The 16,963-nt window shown below is 62.3% G+C and overlaps 6 protein-coding genes and 1 pseudogene across 7 annotated transcripts; 4 read left to right on the top strand and 3 right to left on the bottom strand.

The window, feature by feature from the left end:
* Window positions 1–495: 495 nt before the first annotated feature.
* Window positions 496–2,958, top strand: RHTO_02495 (uncharacterized protein; the record flags this gene model as incomplete). Its single annotated transcript, XM_016416169.1, has 9 exons — window positions 496–743; window positions 810–947; window positions 1,006–1,146; window positions 1,226–1,308; window positions 1,390–1,799; window positions 1,862–2,154; window positions 2,219–2,586; window positions 2,655–2,767; window positions 2,839–2,958. The coding sequence occupies 9 exons, from the start codon at window positions 496–498 to the stop codon at window positions 2,956–2,958; spliced, it is 1,914 nt and encodes a 637-aa protein (XP_016271666.1).
* An 87-nt stretch (window positions 2,959–3,045) lies between these two features.
* RHTO_02494 (uncharacterized protein) lies at window positions 3,046–4,663 on the bottom strand (the record flags this gene model as incomplete). The annotated part of the gene is made up of 5 exons (XM_016416168.1): window positions 3,046–3,369; window positions 3,463–3,518; window positions 3,583–4,029; window positions 4,091–4,197; window positions 4,254–4,663. The coding sequence occupies 5 exons, from the start codon at window positions 4,661–4,663 to the stop codon at window positions 3,046–3,048; spliced, it is 1,344 nt and encodes a 447-aa protein (XP_016271665.1).
* A 411-nt stretch (window positions 4,664–5,074) lies between these two features.
* Window positions 5,075–8,120, top strand: RHTO_02493 (FHA domain containing protein; the record flags this gene model as incomplete). Its single annotated transcript, XM_016416167.1, has 4 exons — window positions 5,075–5,383; window positions 5,451–5,511; window positions 5,572–7,704; window positions 7,765–8,120. 4 exons carry the CDS (start codon window positions 5,075–5,077, stop codon window positions 8,118–8,120), a joined length of 2,859 nt encoding a protein of 952 aa, XP_016271664.1.
* A 598-nt stretch (window positions 8,121–8,718) lies between these two features.
* RHTO_02492 (uncharacterized protein) lies at window positions 8,719–9,070 on the top strand (the record flags this gene model as incomplete). Its single annotated transcript, XM_016416166.1, has 3 exons — window positions 8,719–8,810; window positions 8,875–9,003; window positions 9,064–9,070. 3 exons carry the CDS (start codon window positions 8,719–8,721, stop codon window positions 9,068–9,070), a joined length of 228 nt encoding a protein of 75 aa, XP_016271663.1.
* A 342-nt stretch (window positions 9,071–9,412) lies between these two features.
* RHTO_02491 (neutrophil cytosolic factor 2) lies at window positions 9,413–11,737 on the bottom strand (the record flags this gene model as incomplete). Its single annotated transcript, XM_016416165.1, has 9 exons — window positions 9,413–9,489; window positions 9,550–9,605; window positions 9,678–9,760; window positions 9,825–10,928; window positions 10,985–11,086; window positions 11,143–11,212; window positions 11,268–11,302; window positions 11,377–11,580; window positions 11,648–11,737. The coding sequence occupies 9 exons, from the start codon at window positions 11,735–11,737 to the stop codon at window positions 9,413–9,415; spliced, it is 1,821 nt and encodes a 606-aa protein (XP_016271662.1).
* Window positions 11,738–13,301: 1,564 nt separating this feature from the next.
* RHTO_02490 (uncharacterized protein) lies at window positions 13,302–13,877 on the top strand (the record flags this gene model as incomplete). Its single annotated transcript, XM_016416164.1, has 2 exons — window positions 13,302–13,319; window positions 13,380–13,877. The coding sequence occupies 2 exons, from the start codon at window positions 13,302–13,304 to the stop codon at window positions 13,875–13,877; spliced, it is 516 nt and encodes a 171-aa protein (XP_016271661.1).
* Window positions 13,878–13,970: 93 nt separating this feature from the next.
* Window positions 13,971–16,963, bottom strand: RHTO_02489 (hypothetical protein; annotated as a pseudogene; the record flags this gene model as incomplete). The annotated part of the gene is made up of 7 exons: window positions 13,971–14,002; window positions 14,059–15,247; window positions 15,303–15,900; window positions 15,954–16,058; window positions 16,120–16,319; window positions 16,378–16,683; window positions 16,765–16,963.

Raw genomic sequence — 16,963 nt, 5'->3', positions numbered from 1 at the left:
GAGCACGAGCAAGCGCAAGGACGATGCTGGCGAGGTGCGAGGTCGACGAGGACTGAGCGCCCCACTCTTACTCGGCGAGTGCGCGGACAAAGGAGGCAGCGTGGGCCTCGCCGTGTCTATTCTGAGACGCATACGCCGGCGTTGCGGGTGGAAGTACGAGCAGGACGAGGAGGAGGAGGAGGACAGCGTCGCCTTGGGAAGGTCGACCGCTCCGCGACAACAACGACTGGCGAGGACTGGCTTACTGGGATGCTCTGCAGGACTTGCAGGAAAGCCGACGGCGCGCGAGCCCACCCGCACAGACCCTCGACGTCTCGCTCGACCCGACCTCGCTTCCTCCCTTCTCTCGCTCTTTCGCTCACGACTTGCGACTCTTGCTCGACTGGCCAGACTGCTAAACTCGTCCTGTTCTAGTCTACACGCCTGCTACTCGCCCGACTCGCCCAGCTTCTTCCCGCGTCTCTCCCTGCTCTCGCTCCTTCCCTCGCCTCGACAATGGCCGACTCGCCCTCCGCCTCGCCTGCGCCGTCTACCGTTTTCTCCACTCCGACTCTCTCCAGCACTTTCACAACCCCGTCTACAGCCTTTACGACTCCCGACCTCGCGAAGTCGCCCTTCAGCGGATCGAGCGAGGGAGGATGGAAGTTGGTTCAGCAGGGCGGGGGCGTCCCGCCGAATGGGTTCACGCACCTCGACACGGCGTTTGCGAAGGAACAGGAAGAGGCGGGTCGAGCGAGAAGCTTGTGAGTCGTCGTAGCCGTCCGATTCGTACTCCTTTCTTGGCTTAATTCCGTTCGTCCCGTTTGCAGCGAGTGGGAGATCTACCAGCAAATCGGTGTTAAAGATTCGCAGCCTCGCCTGCGCTACAAGCGCCGCCTTGGACCGACAGAGGTCTCCTACTACCTTGGCTCGCGCGGCGAAGGCATCGAGGGCGGCGTCAACGACATGTGCGCTCCTCCTCCACTCGCGCTCGCCCAACGATACTGACTGAGTGACCCGCTGCAGGTACCTCCATATTGGCTTCAAGGCCCGCTCGAGCTTGTTGCAGCCGGACCGCCTGCTCGAAATCTGGACGGAATTGCTCAGGCGTCATACGCTGCTTGCTTCGTCCGTCGAGTTCGAGGACTACTACAATATTCGCTTCTGGTGCGTGGTCATCAGCTGTCGTGCGTTCGGGGGGTAGATGCACACGACTGACGCCGTCCGCCCGTACTTTCGCTTCAAGCTACGACCGGCCTGCGACGCCTATCGAAGCACGCGAGAAGGCGAGGTCACTGATGGAGATCCGAGTTGGAGAGTATGCGCAAGGTGAGCGGTTTCCTACAGCTACGGCAGACTAGTCGGTCGAAGCTGACTTTGCGCCTGCCTCTCGTGACCATTCGCGTTCAGGCCAGATCTCGACCCACCTTAACGGTTCTCGCACCCTCTCCGATCAGCGTCTCGCCTACCTCGTCATCTCGACCCCCGAGTCGACCTTCACCTCTCCCGACCCTTCCGCCGAACAGGAATACGACTTCTTCCTCTTCAGCACCCACTTCCTGGGCGATGGGATGGCGCTCCATGCGACGGCGAACGAGTTCTTCACGCTGCTTGCGGAGGGGTCGGCTGTGGGAACGGGCGTGAATGTCGACGCTGTGGAAACGGGCGTGAACGTCGACCGTGCTGAGGCGAAGGAGGAGCTTGATGCTTCGAAACTTGCGCCGGCGATGGAGAGTAAGCTTGTGACGAAGGAAAAGTGGGGGAGAATGGGTTGGTCGGCTGCGAAGGTCGAGTATGCGAATGAGCAGGCGAAACTTGTCGTACGTCCCGCCGTCTCTCCCGTTCCTACGAGTCTCCTCAAACTAATCCGCGAAACTCGCAGGGCGGCCACGCCTTCCCTCGCGCCCGTCTCGGTACCCGCCACACCCTCGTTCCGACCGTCTCCTATCCGGCGGAGCAAACGAAGCGGATCCTCGCCGTCTGCAAGTCGCACGCCTCGACCATCGCGCACGCCATGTTCGCCCTCTCCAACATTGCCTACCTTCGCTCGGCTGGGAAGGAGAAGGACGAGGGAAAGTTGCCGGTCATGCTCTACTCGGCTTTGAACGTCCGGCCGTTCCTCAAGAAGGAGACGAACCCGGTTGATTGGTATCACATCGCGATCGGGTACTACAAGTGCGTACTGGAGCTGCTTCTCGTGACTTCGGAGGCGAAGAAGCTGACTTTGTCCCGCCCGCAGCGTAATCCTCCCCTCCTTCCTCCCCTTCTCCGTCCCTCCCGCTTCAACGTTCTGGCACCGCTGCGTCATCGTCAAGTCCCAAACAAACCGCGCAGTCAAGACCCCCTTCCTCGCTTCGCGGGCGATGCTGATGGCGCTAGAGCGGGAGGGGAGGTCGATTGGCTGGGAGAGGGAGGACGATGAGCGAAGGGCGAGGGAGGCGAGTAAGATGGTGGAAGGGTTGGGGATTAGTGGAGTCGAGCTGGGCCAGGCGAAGGAGGAGATGGAGGAGATGAAGGAGGTCAGGGTCGAGAAGGTCGAGGAGAAGGACATCAACGTTCGTCCGAAGGCGCCGAGTACGGCCTTGATGGGTCTCTCGATGCTCGGCAGTACGCCTAGCGCTCTCTCGGAATGTCACCTGCTAGATCGCTCGAGACTCACGCTTGCGCACACGCAGACCTCGACGGAATTTATCAGCACAAGGATTATCACGGCATCCAGCTGCACAGTCTGACGACCGGCTCCCGCCAGCGACCTGGCGCAATCTTGCTCTTTGCCTACACGTTCGCCGTAAGTCGCTTGTCCGGCTTTCCACTCGTCGCAAGCATTCTGCTGACCGCTTCAATCCCCTCGCGGCCCAGGGCAAGCTGTGGATCTCGCTCGGCTACGACTCGAACGGTTTCGAGAAGGGCGCTGTGGAGAGCTGGTGGAACGAGCTGCTCAAGGGTGTCGACGAGTTCTTGCTCGAGAAGGAGGAGTGAGGGTAGACTTGGCGGCCCGAGACGCACGCACATTCGTATCACTTCTTGTCGTGCATTACATACAGCTTCTTCGTGACTCCTCGCCTCTCAATGCAAGCGCAAACTCCAAGCATCGTCTCCATGTCCCACCAATCCCGCCCTCTCCGCGTTCTCGCCCACAACCTCCCTCGCCTCCCTCAACAACCTCTCCTCGTCGATCTCCCTCATCCGTTCCTCCTCCGCCCAATCAGCAGCCGCTTCGAGCTGGGCTTCTTCGTGTGCGAGCGCGGCGGCGGTTGAGGACGCGGGCAACGCGCCGGCGAGGACTAGGTCACGAGGAGGGAGGGTGAAGCCCCAGCGTTGGAGGGGGAGGCCGATGAGGATTGCGAGGGCGAGGAAGGGGAAGAGCGAGAAGGAGAGGTAGGAGAACGTCTGTTGCGGAGAGCGATGTCAGCGGCAAGCTCCTTCGCCCAGTTTTCGCGCTTCTTGGCGAGCTCGTTGGGGGCTTTGAGGACCACAGCTTACTTGAGAGCAGACCAGCGGCGAGGAGTCAGCCGTGACGGCGGCGATACAGAAGAGGTCTGCGGGAGTAGGCGGGTTAGCGACGCTTCCTTTTCCGCCTCGCACGGGAGAGATGAGGCTCACAGAAGGCTGGTACAAAGAGGAACCATGCTGCAAGGGTCAGAAGCCCTAGCTCGAAGCCGGGAAGTTCGGGCGCAACGAGTTTAGCGAGCGGGAGGAGGAGGGCGTAGAGGATGGTAACGATGAGGTCGAACGAGGCGCTGGCTATCCGCAGCTGGCTGTACTGTCGAGGAGGTACAGCAGAGGCCGCCGTTTGAGCGCGCGCGAGAGAGGCGTAGAAGAGGATTGTTGCGATTGTGAGGAGGACGAGGGCGATGTAGAGCAGCGTGTTGGGCCAATGTACCAGGGATGCCCTGTTGAGGAAGACGCGGGTGAAGAGGACGTGGCCGATCAGGAAGAGGAGAAATGCGGTATAGAAAAAGGCGTCGCTGGTCGAGGATGCGGAGATTGGGCGGTTCGAGGGAGAAGTGTTGGCGAGCCCGGCGTGGATAGCGAAGGCGAGGGCTAAGACTGTACGCACGTAAATTTACGTCAGTACGAGTGGTAGGCAGCGCTGGGAACGGACACTCACAGACGAGAGCTGCGACAAAGACGAAGAGGTAGTTCACTCGCACCTCCCTATACCGCCAGCCGACGCCGGCGAGCGCGAGGAAAGAGACCAGGCACAATACTGCGGAGCTGGCAGCCGTCCAGTCAGCCGTACAGTGCGGACTCGGGAGAACGTAAGAACGAACGGAGCAACATCTGTCTTGTCCAGCCAGTTCCCTCCGATCAGGTGTGCGTGGATCCCTCGATACCCCGTGTCTGCGCATCGACCGGAAGCCCCGCCGCTCCACCTTGTATAGCTCATCTGCCGAAAGTTGCCAGCGTTGTTGAGTGAAGGCGAAACGGGGGAGGATGAGGGCGAGGAGGGCAGGGAGGAGGACTGGGAAGCGAGACTTGGGAATTCGAGCAGCAAAGCTCGTCGCATACAGCGTTGTACGACTTCTGAAGGCGTCTGAATGTGCGACTGACCTCGAAGTCCTCCATCTCCTGGAAGAGGCCTGAGCCACCCGGGTCCGAGGAGAGCAGCGGAGTCGCAGAGGTGCGGGGTCCTGCTGTCGCCCACCCCGACGGTCTCGAGAGCTGTACGTTCCTTTAGCATGCGACGCACTTCCCTCAAGAAGAGCGCGAAGTCGCGTGAGTCGGGAGCGATGAGATTGCGAGAATCGGGACAACGGCGTGCGGCGGGTCGGAAGCAGTCGCAATCGGCTCATACAGAGCGTGGTAGTCCGTTATCATAGCGCTTGCCCCAGCCTGGCCAGCGCGACGAGCTGTGCGGTCGCCCTCGGGATGTGAACTTGCGAGAGGAGGTCCCGCCCTCACCAACCACCCCTCAACCCGCCAGACTCGCTCGTACGCCCGCAGAAGACCGTCAAGACACTCTCACACAGCCTGCGAGGGTCGCATATCCCGCCCGTCGCGCTCCCACGCCAGCAGACCCCCTCGACGCCCCTCCCGTTGCGCCCCACCAGACTTCATCTTCTTTTCGCTATCTCGCCTGCTACGCCGCATTATGAGCGTCGACATGCAGCAGGGGGACTCGTACTTGGTCTTGGTTGACGATGGCGGGGCGGTTGTCAAGCAGTTCGCGCGGTCGCAGGGGCGAATCACCTTGGGACGGGCGTCGAAGAACGATCCGGGCACAAAGGACCCGTCGCAGGGCAAGTTCCGCTCGGACAACACCAAGGTCATGTCGAGCAGGCATGCACAGATCAGCTGGGACGGCGACTACGCCCACATCACCGACCTCGGCTCGACCAACGGCGTCGTGATCACGCGCGCAGACCAGAAGGTCTCCCTCAAGCCCAACGTCACGTACCGCGTGCGTTCTGTCCAGTGCACCCTCGTTTGACGGCTGAAGCTGACTCCGGACGATCTCGCCCGCACAGATCTTCGAGCACGACCAGATCACATTCGGCAAGCAGGTCTCGGAGCGTTCGACTGGCGAGAGTGCGCTTGTCGTCCCCTTCCTTGAATAACCGCTCACTGACGATACTCACACGCTCCCAGTCATCTGCCGCCCGATGACGTTGACGGCCAGCATCCGTTCGTCCGCCTCGATCCCGCTCAACTCGACGGCACCTCGCTCGACCGCTCCGTCCGTCCCGCTTGTCCGCGGCCGCACTCTCACCGGCGAACGCTACAACAAAGAGTTCGCCGACTGCAGCTCGGATGAGGAGGACATCGGCGCTACGCAAGCCGTCGAGGACAAGGTCGCCGACTCTCTCAAGTCGACCTCGTTCTTCCCGACCAAGCGCGGCTTCGGGCTCTCGGACGACGATGTCCTCATCAGTCCCGACGAGGAGGACAGCAGTCTCGAGCGTCTCCAGAGCGTCAACCTCAGCGACGTCGAGGTCGTCAACAACGACAGCGCTTCTCGCGCGCTCAAGCCGGCGCCGTCCGTCGTCGAATCGATCGCTGCCGCCTCGCATGTTGCCGTCTCGGGTTCGCCTGCACCAGACGCCTCGGACGTCGAGATGGTCGACGCCTCGTCCCGCCCCGCCTCGCGCGCCGACAGCCGCGACGCTCGCTCGCCTCGTCCGGTCTCGCGCCGCCTGATCGTAGACAAGGATGGAGACTACACGGAAGCTATCGATCGCTCCACGCAGTCGTTCGACCGTCCACCATCGCCAGTCAGCCCCGAGACGCTTAAGACCTCGAGCAGCCGCCTTCAACAGGACGAGGAAGCTCTCCCTTCAGAGGCCTACGAGAGTCTCAACAAGCGTCGTCACGAGCGTCTGCAACGCATGGCCGAGCTCGAGGCCAAGCTCGATTGCTTTAGGGGACCCGCTCCGCCCGCGTCGTTGCCCGACGTCGATGGTGACTCGCTGTCCGACCAGTTCGACTTCAGGAAGGTCGAATCCGACGCTCCATTTGATGGCGTCAGCGTCGCGAGCCACCTCCCGTCGCCGGTCATCTCCGAGGCGGGCGATTGGAACGAGGAGCAGGACGCCTGGCGCTCTTCGTTCTCGCCCGAGCAAGACATGACAGTCGAAGTTTCTGCGGATGTCGAGGTCGAGGAGGTCGAGGCACTTCCGTCAGGGGAAGAAGTCGCCGCGATGGTCGAGCAGGCCGAGAAGGAAGAGTTCGCCAAGACGCGCCAGATGCAGAGCCAGCTCGAATGGGTCGACTCGGACGACGAGATCCTCGAGCCGCGTCCGCGTCAAGCTAGCCCGGGCGCACTTATTGACGGTCGCCCACTCTGGTGCCCGGACGACGAGCAGAAGGTCGAGCCGCCCGTCGTCGACTACGTCGAGCCACCGAAGCCTGCTGGCGAGGCTGGGATGCCCTCTGAGCTCCAGATCGAGGCGTCGACCTTCGACTACCATGCCGACCTGCCGCCGTACGAGCAGTCGGCGGACCAGGACATCGACGACGAGGAGCCGGAGCCTGCTGCCGTCGAGCCCGCCGCTCTCAAGCACGACCTCGGCCTCGCTCGCGAAGTCCTCGTCGACTTGATGACCTTCAAGGCAGCTTCGCAGGGTCTCGAGTCGGAGTCCGAATCCGAGGACCAGCACGAGTCGGCGAGCGAGGACGAGTCGAGCAGCGAAGTCTCGGCTATCGACTATGATGACGAGGAAGAAGACGAGATGGACGACGAGGAGGAGGTTGACGAGGAGGAAGAGGAGAGCGACGGAATGAGCGAGTGGAGCGGTCTTCACGAGGTTGACGAGGAGGAGGAGCTCGACGTTGAGTTCGACCCGGAGCTCAGCGGGCGCGTCGCCATGGAGCTCGAGGAGGCGCATCAGGAGAAGGAGGCTCCGATCGAATTCGAGGAGGATGTCGAGGTCAACGCCGAGGTCGAGGAGGACGAAGCGCCCACTCCGCTCACGCGCGACGGTCGCCCCGACACCGCGGACGTGGCAGTCGTCCCTCTCACGGCCCTGGATCGCTTCAGGAATGCGCTCGAGAAGAAACTTGCAAACAAGCAACCGGACATGCAGCTGATGGAGGCTCACATCCTCGCCGAAGCGGCCCTCGTGGACGATGAGGGGATGCCGCCCTTGGTCGAGCATGGTGGCGTCGTCGATGCGGATGTCGGGGCAGTCGTCACGGAGGAAGGACAGTCGGACGAGGAAGACTTCTCGAACCAGATTGAGAAGGTCAACGCGGCGGCCGTTGCTTCCTCTCAGCTCGACGACGGTGCGTACACCCGCTTGCTCTGCGGCCTATGCTTGCGCTGACCTCGCATCCTGCCAGCAGAGACCGGCATCGGCTCGCCCCCGCCGAGCTCATCCCGCAAGCGCCGCTTCGACGACACCGGCCTCGATGATTGCGACGGAGACGAGCTGGTCGCTCTCCACGAAGACGTGCGCGACAATAACGCACAGCTTCAAACTTTGAACACGCAGGCCCTCGCGACGCTTGGCGTCGAGACGCAGCCTCTCGCGCCCGCTCAAGTCCCGGTCGTTGCCGCCGCCGCCGACAGCGCGCCGCAGGTCCCGCAAGTCAAGCGCCGCCGCCTCAACATCCCCTTCAAGTCTTTCGCGCTTGGTCTCGTCACAGGGGTTATCGGTACCGTCGCAGGCCTCGCCGCGCTCCCGACTTCCGACTGTTAAGGTCGCTCTGCAGCCGCACCGCTCCGCTTGTTCCCTTTCTGGTCATGTCCGCTTCGCCTATCGTCTGTGTCGTCTTTCATCCCTCCTACGCATCTCGCCGCCTGTCCTGTCTCCACCCAGTCTCGCTTGTTCGCCTCTCGCCTGTTTTGTCTCCCGCGTCCACCCACTGCTTGTCGTTTCTCTTTCCTGTCAATCGATGCCGCATACAGTCTTTACAGCAGCGCATCGCGCCAACGACTCTGTTCGGTCGAGGAAGGAATGAGAGAAGTGGCTCGCAACTTCGCCTCTAGTTAGCGCTGAGTCAAGGCTCTTTGGCTTGCATCGCGTGGATTCGCGAGCTGCTTGCTGAAGCCGATGACCCACCCGCTCACGAGGACGGCCGTCGAGGACGAGCGCAACTTGACGATTTTCGTTCGCTTTCCACCGCGAACAGCTCGTCTTCCTCCTTCCTCGCTCACCTCGACTCGCCAGCGTAGCTGCTTCCTCGACAAACACACACACACTGTCCACCACTCTCGAGCGCCCGCTCCTTCGCCCGACCTGGCATCGTCGCGAGCTCTCCTTCTCTCCGCCCCCACCACTTGCAACCCGAGCGACCATGCTTCCTCCGCCGCCCTCCGCAACGAAAGGCCGTGACCCGTGGCCATGGAGAGGCGCACCGCTGTTCCCACTCACCCCGGTGACCGAGAGGTGCGTCCAACTCACTCGAGTCGAGGAGAACGAACGGGGACTGACTTCCTCTTGGCCCGGACAGCCCGCCCGCTTCGAGCGCCAGCACCCCCTCACTAGAGCAATCTTCGAGCTTCGAGACCCTAAACGAGCCAAATGCCGGCGGACTGCCAGGAGAAGCCAACTTTTCGTGGGCGAAAGTCGGTTCGAAGTCGTGCGTTTCTTCTCTGTCGCTCACCTTGCCCTTCGAAGCTGACCTTCTTTGGAGCTACAGGAGCTGAGTCGTCCCGTAGGCTATCCTGTCTCATCCCGCCCTCACCGCTCAACCAGCTTCCGGTCCCTGCGACCTTGTCCTCCCGCTTCCTCCGCCCTTCGCTCCTCTCCCTTTCGTTGTACGCACTTCCGCATTATCTTCGCATCACCCATGTCATACGCGTCCCAGTAGACCGCATCTGTAGGACTAGACCACCTCGCGAGCATTGTTGTTACCCGTTCTCTCCCCCGACCAACTGCGGGCACGACCAGCTTCCGCAGGCTCAGGACTCGCAGAAACACGCTGAGAGAACAATGCAAATCATGCGATGCAAATGCGCGAGAGTCTGATGCGAGCGGGCTGTCGATAGCTACAGGTGGTCGACGAGAACATCGAGTTTTCCGGCGGAGAAGCCGCCCGCGGCTTCGCGGGCTTGGTCGAGAGCGCCTGGGAGATGGCCTAGCGTCAGTGTAGATCCGAGGTGAGGAGGAGGCGGGAGGTACGCACACTGCCAGTCTTCCTCGTCTTGCAACGAGATGAGTGCGCCGTCCGAGTCGCGGAATCTGGGAGTCATGAGCATAATGGGTTAGCTCTCGCTACTGGCGATAGAAACGAACCATGGCATTGTCTCTCACCGGATTGGCAGGTCGTACTCGCTCTTCAGCTTGAAGCGGACTCGCTCGACGAAAGAAGCCAGCGTCAAGTCGATCGGGATGCTCTGCAACGAGGCAGCGGTGAGCGCCGGGTTTGAAGGGAGCTCGACGAAAAGATGGAGGACGCACCATCGCCCTCGTCTCCTGCCGGTACTGCAACCTGACCCGAACCTTGCCCGGACCCTTCGACGATCCGCCCGCCTCGCTGCCCATCCAGTCCTGGCCGATGACGTCGTACATTGTCGTACTAGGCGGCTTCTGGTTCGCGCCTTGCGAAGCGAACGCGGGCGGCTCACGCGACGCACTTCCCTGCCTTCCCAGCTGCGGAACATTCAGGCGCGCGCTCGATTCGCCCTTCGTCGACGAGTCCTTGCGGTACTGCAGCATGCTCTGCATCCAGCCGGGGTCGGTCTCATCGTCGGGGTAGGGCGTAGGCGAGCGCGGCTCGGCGGACGAGACGGAGTTGCTGCGGCGAGAGCGCGGGAGGGGGGACTGGGCGAAGGTCGGCGCGTAGGGCGAGGCGGGCGATGAGATGGCGCGAGAGCGGGCACGAGCGGTAGGTGAGAGCGCAAGGGTTGTCGCGCTGCGAGTGAGCTGGGTGGGCGAGGTCTGGCCGACGGGATAGAAGGCGTCGTTGAGTCGCAGGTCGGGCTTCTGGCGCTGCGGGAGGCCTGCTACCGTCGCAGAGCGCGCGAGCAGGAGGTTTGGAGGCGGGCGGAAGTCGTCGTCTGGCGGGCGAGGGAGGCCTGAGGCGGGCGAGACGGGGAATTCCTGCGCCGGTGATAGCATCGCAGCTCGTGTAGCAGACTTGGAAGAGACGTCGGTATTGAGCGGCGCGAGAATAGGGCGCGAAGGAGGGGACCTGGGTGCGACGGAAGGCTTCGCCGTCTTCGACCTTCCCAAGTCGCTGCGACTCGGCGACATGGGTCCGCTGATATCGCTGCGCGGACTGGTGGCGGTCTGAAGCCGCCCTGCACTTGTGTTGCTGCGAGCCGGAAGCTTGGTGCGGCGTGTGCTGGCGGCAGGCGTAAGTGGGCGAGTGTTCGGTGGCGGAGCGAGGCCGGCGGTCGCGGGCATCTTCACTGAGCCGTCCGGCGCGACGACGAGGTCACTCGAGCTTGCGGCAGCGATGACGGTCGCTTTCCCGAGGTAGTCGCGCCGTTCGAGGTTCTGCAACTTGGTCTCGGATGGACGGAAGACGATGCCGACGGGGATGCTGAAGACGGTGTATCCCTGCGCTCGTGACCTCGTAAGCGACGCAGAATATACTCAAAGACCATCGAGCGCACCGCGGCCTGATCCGTGCAAGCCTCGTCGATCACGTCGTGCCAGTCCGTCTGCTTGTCCTCCTTGGCCGCCAGCAAGTCCTGCATGCCGAGCTCGCCTTGTCCCTGCGCGAGGCGGATCGTCACCGAGAAGCGTAGAGTAGTGAACGAGTCGTACGAACCATCCTGATCAGCGTCAGCCCGCGGTTGAAGCGGACCTCGCACGAGTACAACTTGAAGTCGAGGCCGAGTCTGAGAGGGGAAGCTGCCTCAGCTTCGGTCGGTATGCAGAGCATGGGGGACCCACTGGGTATAGTCGATGGTATGGTTGTCGTGAAAGAGCTGCATGCGAAAGTCACGGCGAAGTCAGCGCATCAGCTTCATCGAGGCAAAGGTCCACCCAGACCCCCACTCACAGCCAGCGCCTCGTCAAAGTCTCGTCGCGCCACATCAAAACGCCCGAGAAGGAAGCTGGACACGCCGGCTTGGAAGAGGGTGACGGCGAAGAACGGGTCGAGCGAGAGGGCCTGGTCGAAGCGGGCGAGGGCTCGGTCGTGCTCGCCGAGGGTCGCGTGAATCACGCCCATGTTGAAGAGGATCTTGGACGTGTCGGCGATAGCCTGCGCGAGGAGCGAGACGGCGGGTCAGCTTCATTGCTCGCTCGGAAGACTCGAGTGGCCGACGCACCTCGAATTGCTGCAGCGCGCCCGCATAGTCCTGCTTGTCGAACGCCTTCAAGGCGCTGTCCCATATCTGCAACTCCTGCTTGAGCGACATTGGCGCGGTAGAGAGCGGTTTGGGCGAGCGAGATGAGGGTGGGACGAGCGGGCGAGGCGGCCAGTCGTGCGCGATGCGAGCGGCCGGAGGGACTTGTAGCGTAGTGTGAATCTATACAGAGCGTGTGCGAGCCAGCGTGAGGGGTCTGCGAGGTGCGGAAGAGAGGAAGAGCGTGAAGAGGAGGAGGGGAAGGGGAGAGGGGAGGGTCGAGGTCCGAGCTACACAAGGATCGCAGGCGAACACACAACGAGACGCTATGCAAACTAGAATGTATGCTATACAAATCGTCGCCGAAAGCCGACAGGTCAGAGTTGACGAAAAATGGGCGAGAGAGGTTGGCCGGGAGGAAGCCCTCATCCTGAGTGTGCCTTCGGAGACGGAAAGAAGAACGAGCTTGTCAAGAGAGTCGTACAGTGCGCGCAACGAACGGAGCAGGCGGAGAACGGGCCGAAAGGCGAAGAAGAGAGGAAGAAGCCGAGGCCGACGGCGACTGGGCGGTCCGCGCTGCGCCGCGTGCTGTAGAAGCAAGAGCTGCAACCACGTCTGCGCATCGGCGACCCACGAAGCTGGCGAGAAGCGAGAGAGCGAGCCTCGTTTGAGCTGCGTCCTTCGACGAGCGGATCAATCATTGTACGCGGAGGTGGACGTGGGATTCACGCACCGTCCCGAGACCTGTCCAACTCGGCACAGTCCAACCTCGTGCTCAGCGCCCCGCCGTTCCGTCCTCCTCCTGCCCTCACAATGTTGGCCCCATCAACGTGAGCAAATCGCCGTGGTAATGAGTAGGTCGTGCGCCGCTCAACAGTCTGCTAGACGAGCAAGGCGGTACCGGCCGTCATGAAGCATGCGTTATGGATGTAGCAGAGAAGAGAAGGTCGAGACCAGTGTGTCTAGCTGCGCGAGCATAGTGAAGGCGAAGGAGGGTGAGGTCGAAGAAGAAAAGCGTTCGCCACGCGCACACGCTGGTTCCCGACGTCACTTTCGCCATCCTTCAAGCCTGAACAGCCTTCTCAGTAGTCTTGAGCGCATCTACCGGTCTCCCGTCGTCCTGGTCCGCATCTTTCCCTGCGCAAGCCCAACAGAGGCGGACCGTCCCTTGCCAAACCGTGGTCCGCCAAGTCCTTCTACGCCTCTCTCCACTGCGTATCATGTGGAGATCACAAGTCGGAGGCGGAACCAATGGTCGGGTGGCCAGGAAGCATTGGTAGGGAGGCCTGGAGGCGGTCAGGCGGTCGAAGCAAGGGGCCTAAGGCCAGCTGACCTCGCGCAAGGACTCGACTTGTTGCTATAGCGTTCGCGGGATCTGTGCGAAGCGTCTTGAGCCCCGCAACGCGGTGCTGGGGGAGATCGAGGTCGCGAAGGTCGATGAGCGATGAGAAACCGAGAAGCAGGCGACGGCGACTGGGCGGTTCGCGTCCGAGCCCATGCCTCAGAGTGTAGCCTGCGAGCACGTGTACGCAACGAGAACCCCTCAAGGCAGCGGGAAGCGAGAGAGCGAGGCTTGTTTGAGCTGTGGTCGCGCTCGACCTGGCGCGCTCGCCGCCGACACCTCTTGTACCCGACCATGTGCGGTACCCTCGTCGTACGTCGAGAACCCTTGCTCCTGAGGCTCGACAGCTTCACTGACGATCCTTTCGAGCAGGTACATACCGTGTTGCAGGTCCTCGACGCACACTCTCACCGACTTGCGAAGCGAGCTGCGTCCTTCGACGAGCATAGCAGCCCTCGGCCCCCGCCCGGGTCGACAGCGGCAGGACATCTCAGCGCCCACATGCTTCGCTTCCGTGCACACTCTCCCGCGACCTCGCAAGGGTCCGGCGACGAGGGGGAGCGGAGAGGGACGGCAGTCCTGACATTCTTAGCACAGGAGGATCGAGTTGGACGGTGTTGGACTATGCAGGGTGGACCAGCGCGAGGACGGAGGGTGGCAGGGCTGGTAGACGACGAGTTTTGCAAGGGTCGTCGAGGCAACTTTTCTGTCTTCGCCTCACGAGAGACAGGTCCTTCAGGCTTCTGCAGGCTCTACTCTCGGAAGCACAAGCGGTGTGCGACGAGCGGCACTGCTGCTTGCCCGCTGTCCAGGGTCGAATTGCTTTCTCCCCTTCCCTTCGCTCTTTCTCTCGCTTCGGGTCATGTTTGACTGCGAGACCTGATGCCGCGCTGATGCACAGCACCTTGCGTTGCAAGAAGAGCGACGAGTCCAGCTCGCACCTCAAGAAAGCCGTCCGGCCGCTCACAAGCCCGCGAGGCGAACCATGAGAGTGGCTGTCGAGAACAACGATGTCAGCCAAGCGCACTCGAACAGAAGCAAGTGGACGCACTGTTCTCGTCGCGCAGAGTCGCGATCTCCTTGTTGAGCTCCGAGTTGGTCTTGCGCAGGTGCTCGACGAGGAGGCGGACTTGGCCCGTGATCGCCATGGGTGCGCCCGCAAGAGACGGCGCTGCCGACATGAGCGGCGCGGCGACTGAAGGCGCGGCTGACATGGCGGGCGATGCGGGGAAGGCAGAGGCGGCGGGGGGCGTCGGAGAGGAAGAGTCGGCAACGCCGGCAGAGGCGAGACGTTGCTGAAGATGCGAGATGGCCGCGTTGGACTGCGCCCTGTCGCGCTCCGTGCTGCCGACCACCGTCGCCAACTCTTCGCGCAGCCTCGTCCGCTCGCGCTCGAGGTTCGAGACGGCGCGAGCCATGTTGGCCAGCTCGTCGCGCTGCCTCTCCAACTCCCTCGCCCGCTCCAACGCCAGCTGCGCCTGCGCACCGAGTTCGACCTCGAGGCGATGCTTCTCCGACTCGACCTCGCCCGATGCGGCGGCCTTCGAAATCTGCAACTGCGTCAGCTCCTCGCGCATCTTGCCCGCCTCGACGAGCGCATCCTGCGCGATCTGCGTCTGCCGCGAGAGCTCCGACTCGAGGCGCGCGCGTTCCTTCTCGAGACCCTCGACGACGTTGAGCTTTTGCTGCTGTAGCCAGGCGAGCTCCTCCGTCTCGGAGCGAGTCCTGGCGGGACCGTTCGGCTTGTCCTCCTCCGCCTGCTGCTTGATCGTGCGCTTCTCGGCGACAGGACTGCCGGGGGCGGGTGAGCCCCTGCGAGACGTGCCGCGCGACGCCGGCCGCGGGACGCGCGCCTCGGACTTGTGCAGAGCTGCCCTGGCAGCAACGAGCTCTTCGCGGTAGCGGTCGCGATCCTTCTCGAGCTCCTCGAGCTCGGCAATCTTGCTCTCGACCTGCTTCTCAAGCTCCTCCGTCCGCATGCGAGCCTGACCGATCGTGTCCTCGAAGCGACGGCGAAGGACGGCGATGTCGTTGTCCTGCTTCGAGTTGTTGCGGGCGTTGTCGGGCGTGCGCGAACCCGCCTCGAGTGTCGAGATGCGCGCAAGGAGCTGCGAAGTGGTCGTCTCGTACTCGGTCTTGGCCTTGTCGAAGCGGTCGGCGATGCGTGCAAGACTGGCCTCCGCCTCCTCGCGCTCCTGGTCGAGCTTGGCGAACTGTCTCGAGTTTTCCGAGACGATGCGCTGCAGAGACGCGAGGTCAGCGCGACGACGTACGGAGGAGAACGTGTCGACTCACCTTGTTCTCGTCGATAGCTTCGTCCGCCCTCCGCTTCTGCTTCTGCGCCTCGGCCTGCAGCTTCGTCTTCTCTTTCTCCGCATCTTGGACTTCCTTCTGCAGCTTGGCCTGCAGCTGCTCGAGCTCTTCCTCCTTCTCCTTTGCCTCCTGAGCCGCCATCTTTGCCGCGTGCTTCTGCTTCGCGATCTCATCGTGAAGAGCCTGTCGCTCGGCCTTGAGTTCGTCAACCTCGTCCGACTTGACCTTGAGCGCCTGCTCGAGCTGCTTGAGCTTGTTCTGGTGCTTGGACTCGATGGTCTTGAGCTGCTCCTCGAGCTTGGTGACCTTCTTCCGGAGGTCCGTATTCTGCTTCAACAGCTCAGCATCCGGCTTGACCCCGTTGACGGCCTTGGTGGCGGCAGGTGATGCCGCTGGAGAAGCGGAAGCGGCCGAAGATGGAGCGGATGCGGCGCGAGCGACGAGGTCGAGGACGTTGACGAGCTTGCCGTCCTCCGTCTTCTCAACAGGCCACTTGACGCCATCCTTGAGGATTATGGAGACCTCGTCGTCTGACAGGCGGAGTCGCTGGATGAGATCGTGGTATCGAGTTGCGATTTTGCTGCGGGGAAAAAGGTGAGCACGCTGGGGAGCGTCGAATGGAGGCAAACGCACTTGGCGACTTCGAGCTTGGCCTCCAGTCCACTCTCCTCGAGCGTATGAACGCGCTTCTGTAGAGTCGTGCACTGCTTCTCGAGCTCCATCGCGCGCTGGACGAACCTGGACGAAGGAAGGGGTGAGCTTTAGGTCACGCTGCGCTACAAGCTGGACCCAGACGCACTTGTTCTGCCCGTTGGCGGTGAACCCTCCTCGTTCAGCAGCCTCCCAGACAGATAGAAGCTCATCTCGAGCCCGCTCCGCTCGTTCCTCGGCGTGCTTGAGTTGGCGAGCTCGACGCTGACTTTCGCGAGCCTTTAGCTCTTCGACTTGAGCGAGCTGCAGCTTGGTCGAGCTGAGCTGTTCAGCCAGTCGAGAGCGTTCCTGCGCGAGGCAGAAGGTCAGATTGAAAGAGGCGAAAGCGAGCAGACGGCGGATGCACCTGCTCCGCTAGATCCGCCTTCTTCTTCAGCTCGCCGTCGGCTTCTGCTGGCGTGGCAGCCGCCTTGTTAACAGCGTCCTCGTGTGCAGCCGCCGCCGCCTCTTCAGCTTCGTCCGCCCGCTTCTCAGCCTCCGCGAGTTGCTCCTCGAACTCGGTCTGTTTCTGCTCGTACTCCTCCTTGGGACTTGCGAGTTGAGCTTGAAGCTTCTCGCTCTCTTCTGCCGATAGTCCTGGAACGTATTCGCCCTTGCGCGCGGCGTCCCTTTCCGCTATAGCGACGTCGACCTGAGCCTGCGATTCGGCCAACTGAAGGCGGCGGCGACGTCAGCGGTTCGTTCTGGTGGTTCAGAACGGCGTCTTAAAGCTCACTTCAGCACGTCATTCAGCAATCTGCTTCTGCAGCTCCTTGATGGCGCCTCCACCACCTTTCGAGAGCGTTGCCTCCTTCTGGGCTTCCTCGAGCTGGCTCCGAAGGGTCGCAATCTCTGCGTTGGCCTCCTCCACCTCTCGTGCAACCCTTCTGTCCATAAGACGACCGCTATTCAAGAGAGCTGCCTTATCCTGTCGTCGTCGCGGACGAATTTTG

The sequence above is a fragment of the Rhodotorula toruloides genome (genome assembly GCF_000320785.1).
Source record: "Rhodotorula toruloides NP11 unplaced genomic scaffold Scaffold19, whole genome shotgun sequence".
Lineage (NCBI taxonomy): Eukaryota > Fungi > Basidiomycota > Microbotryomycetes > Sporidiobolales > Sporidiobolaceae > Rhodotorula > Rhodotorula toruloides.
This window is presented reverse-complemented; position numbering and strand designations above follow the sequence as displayed.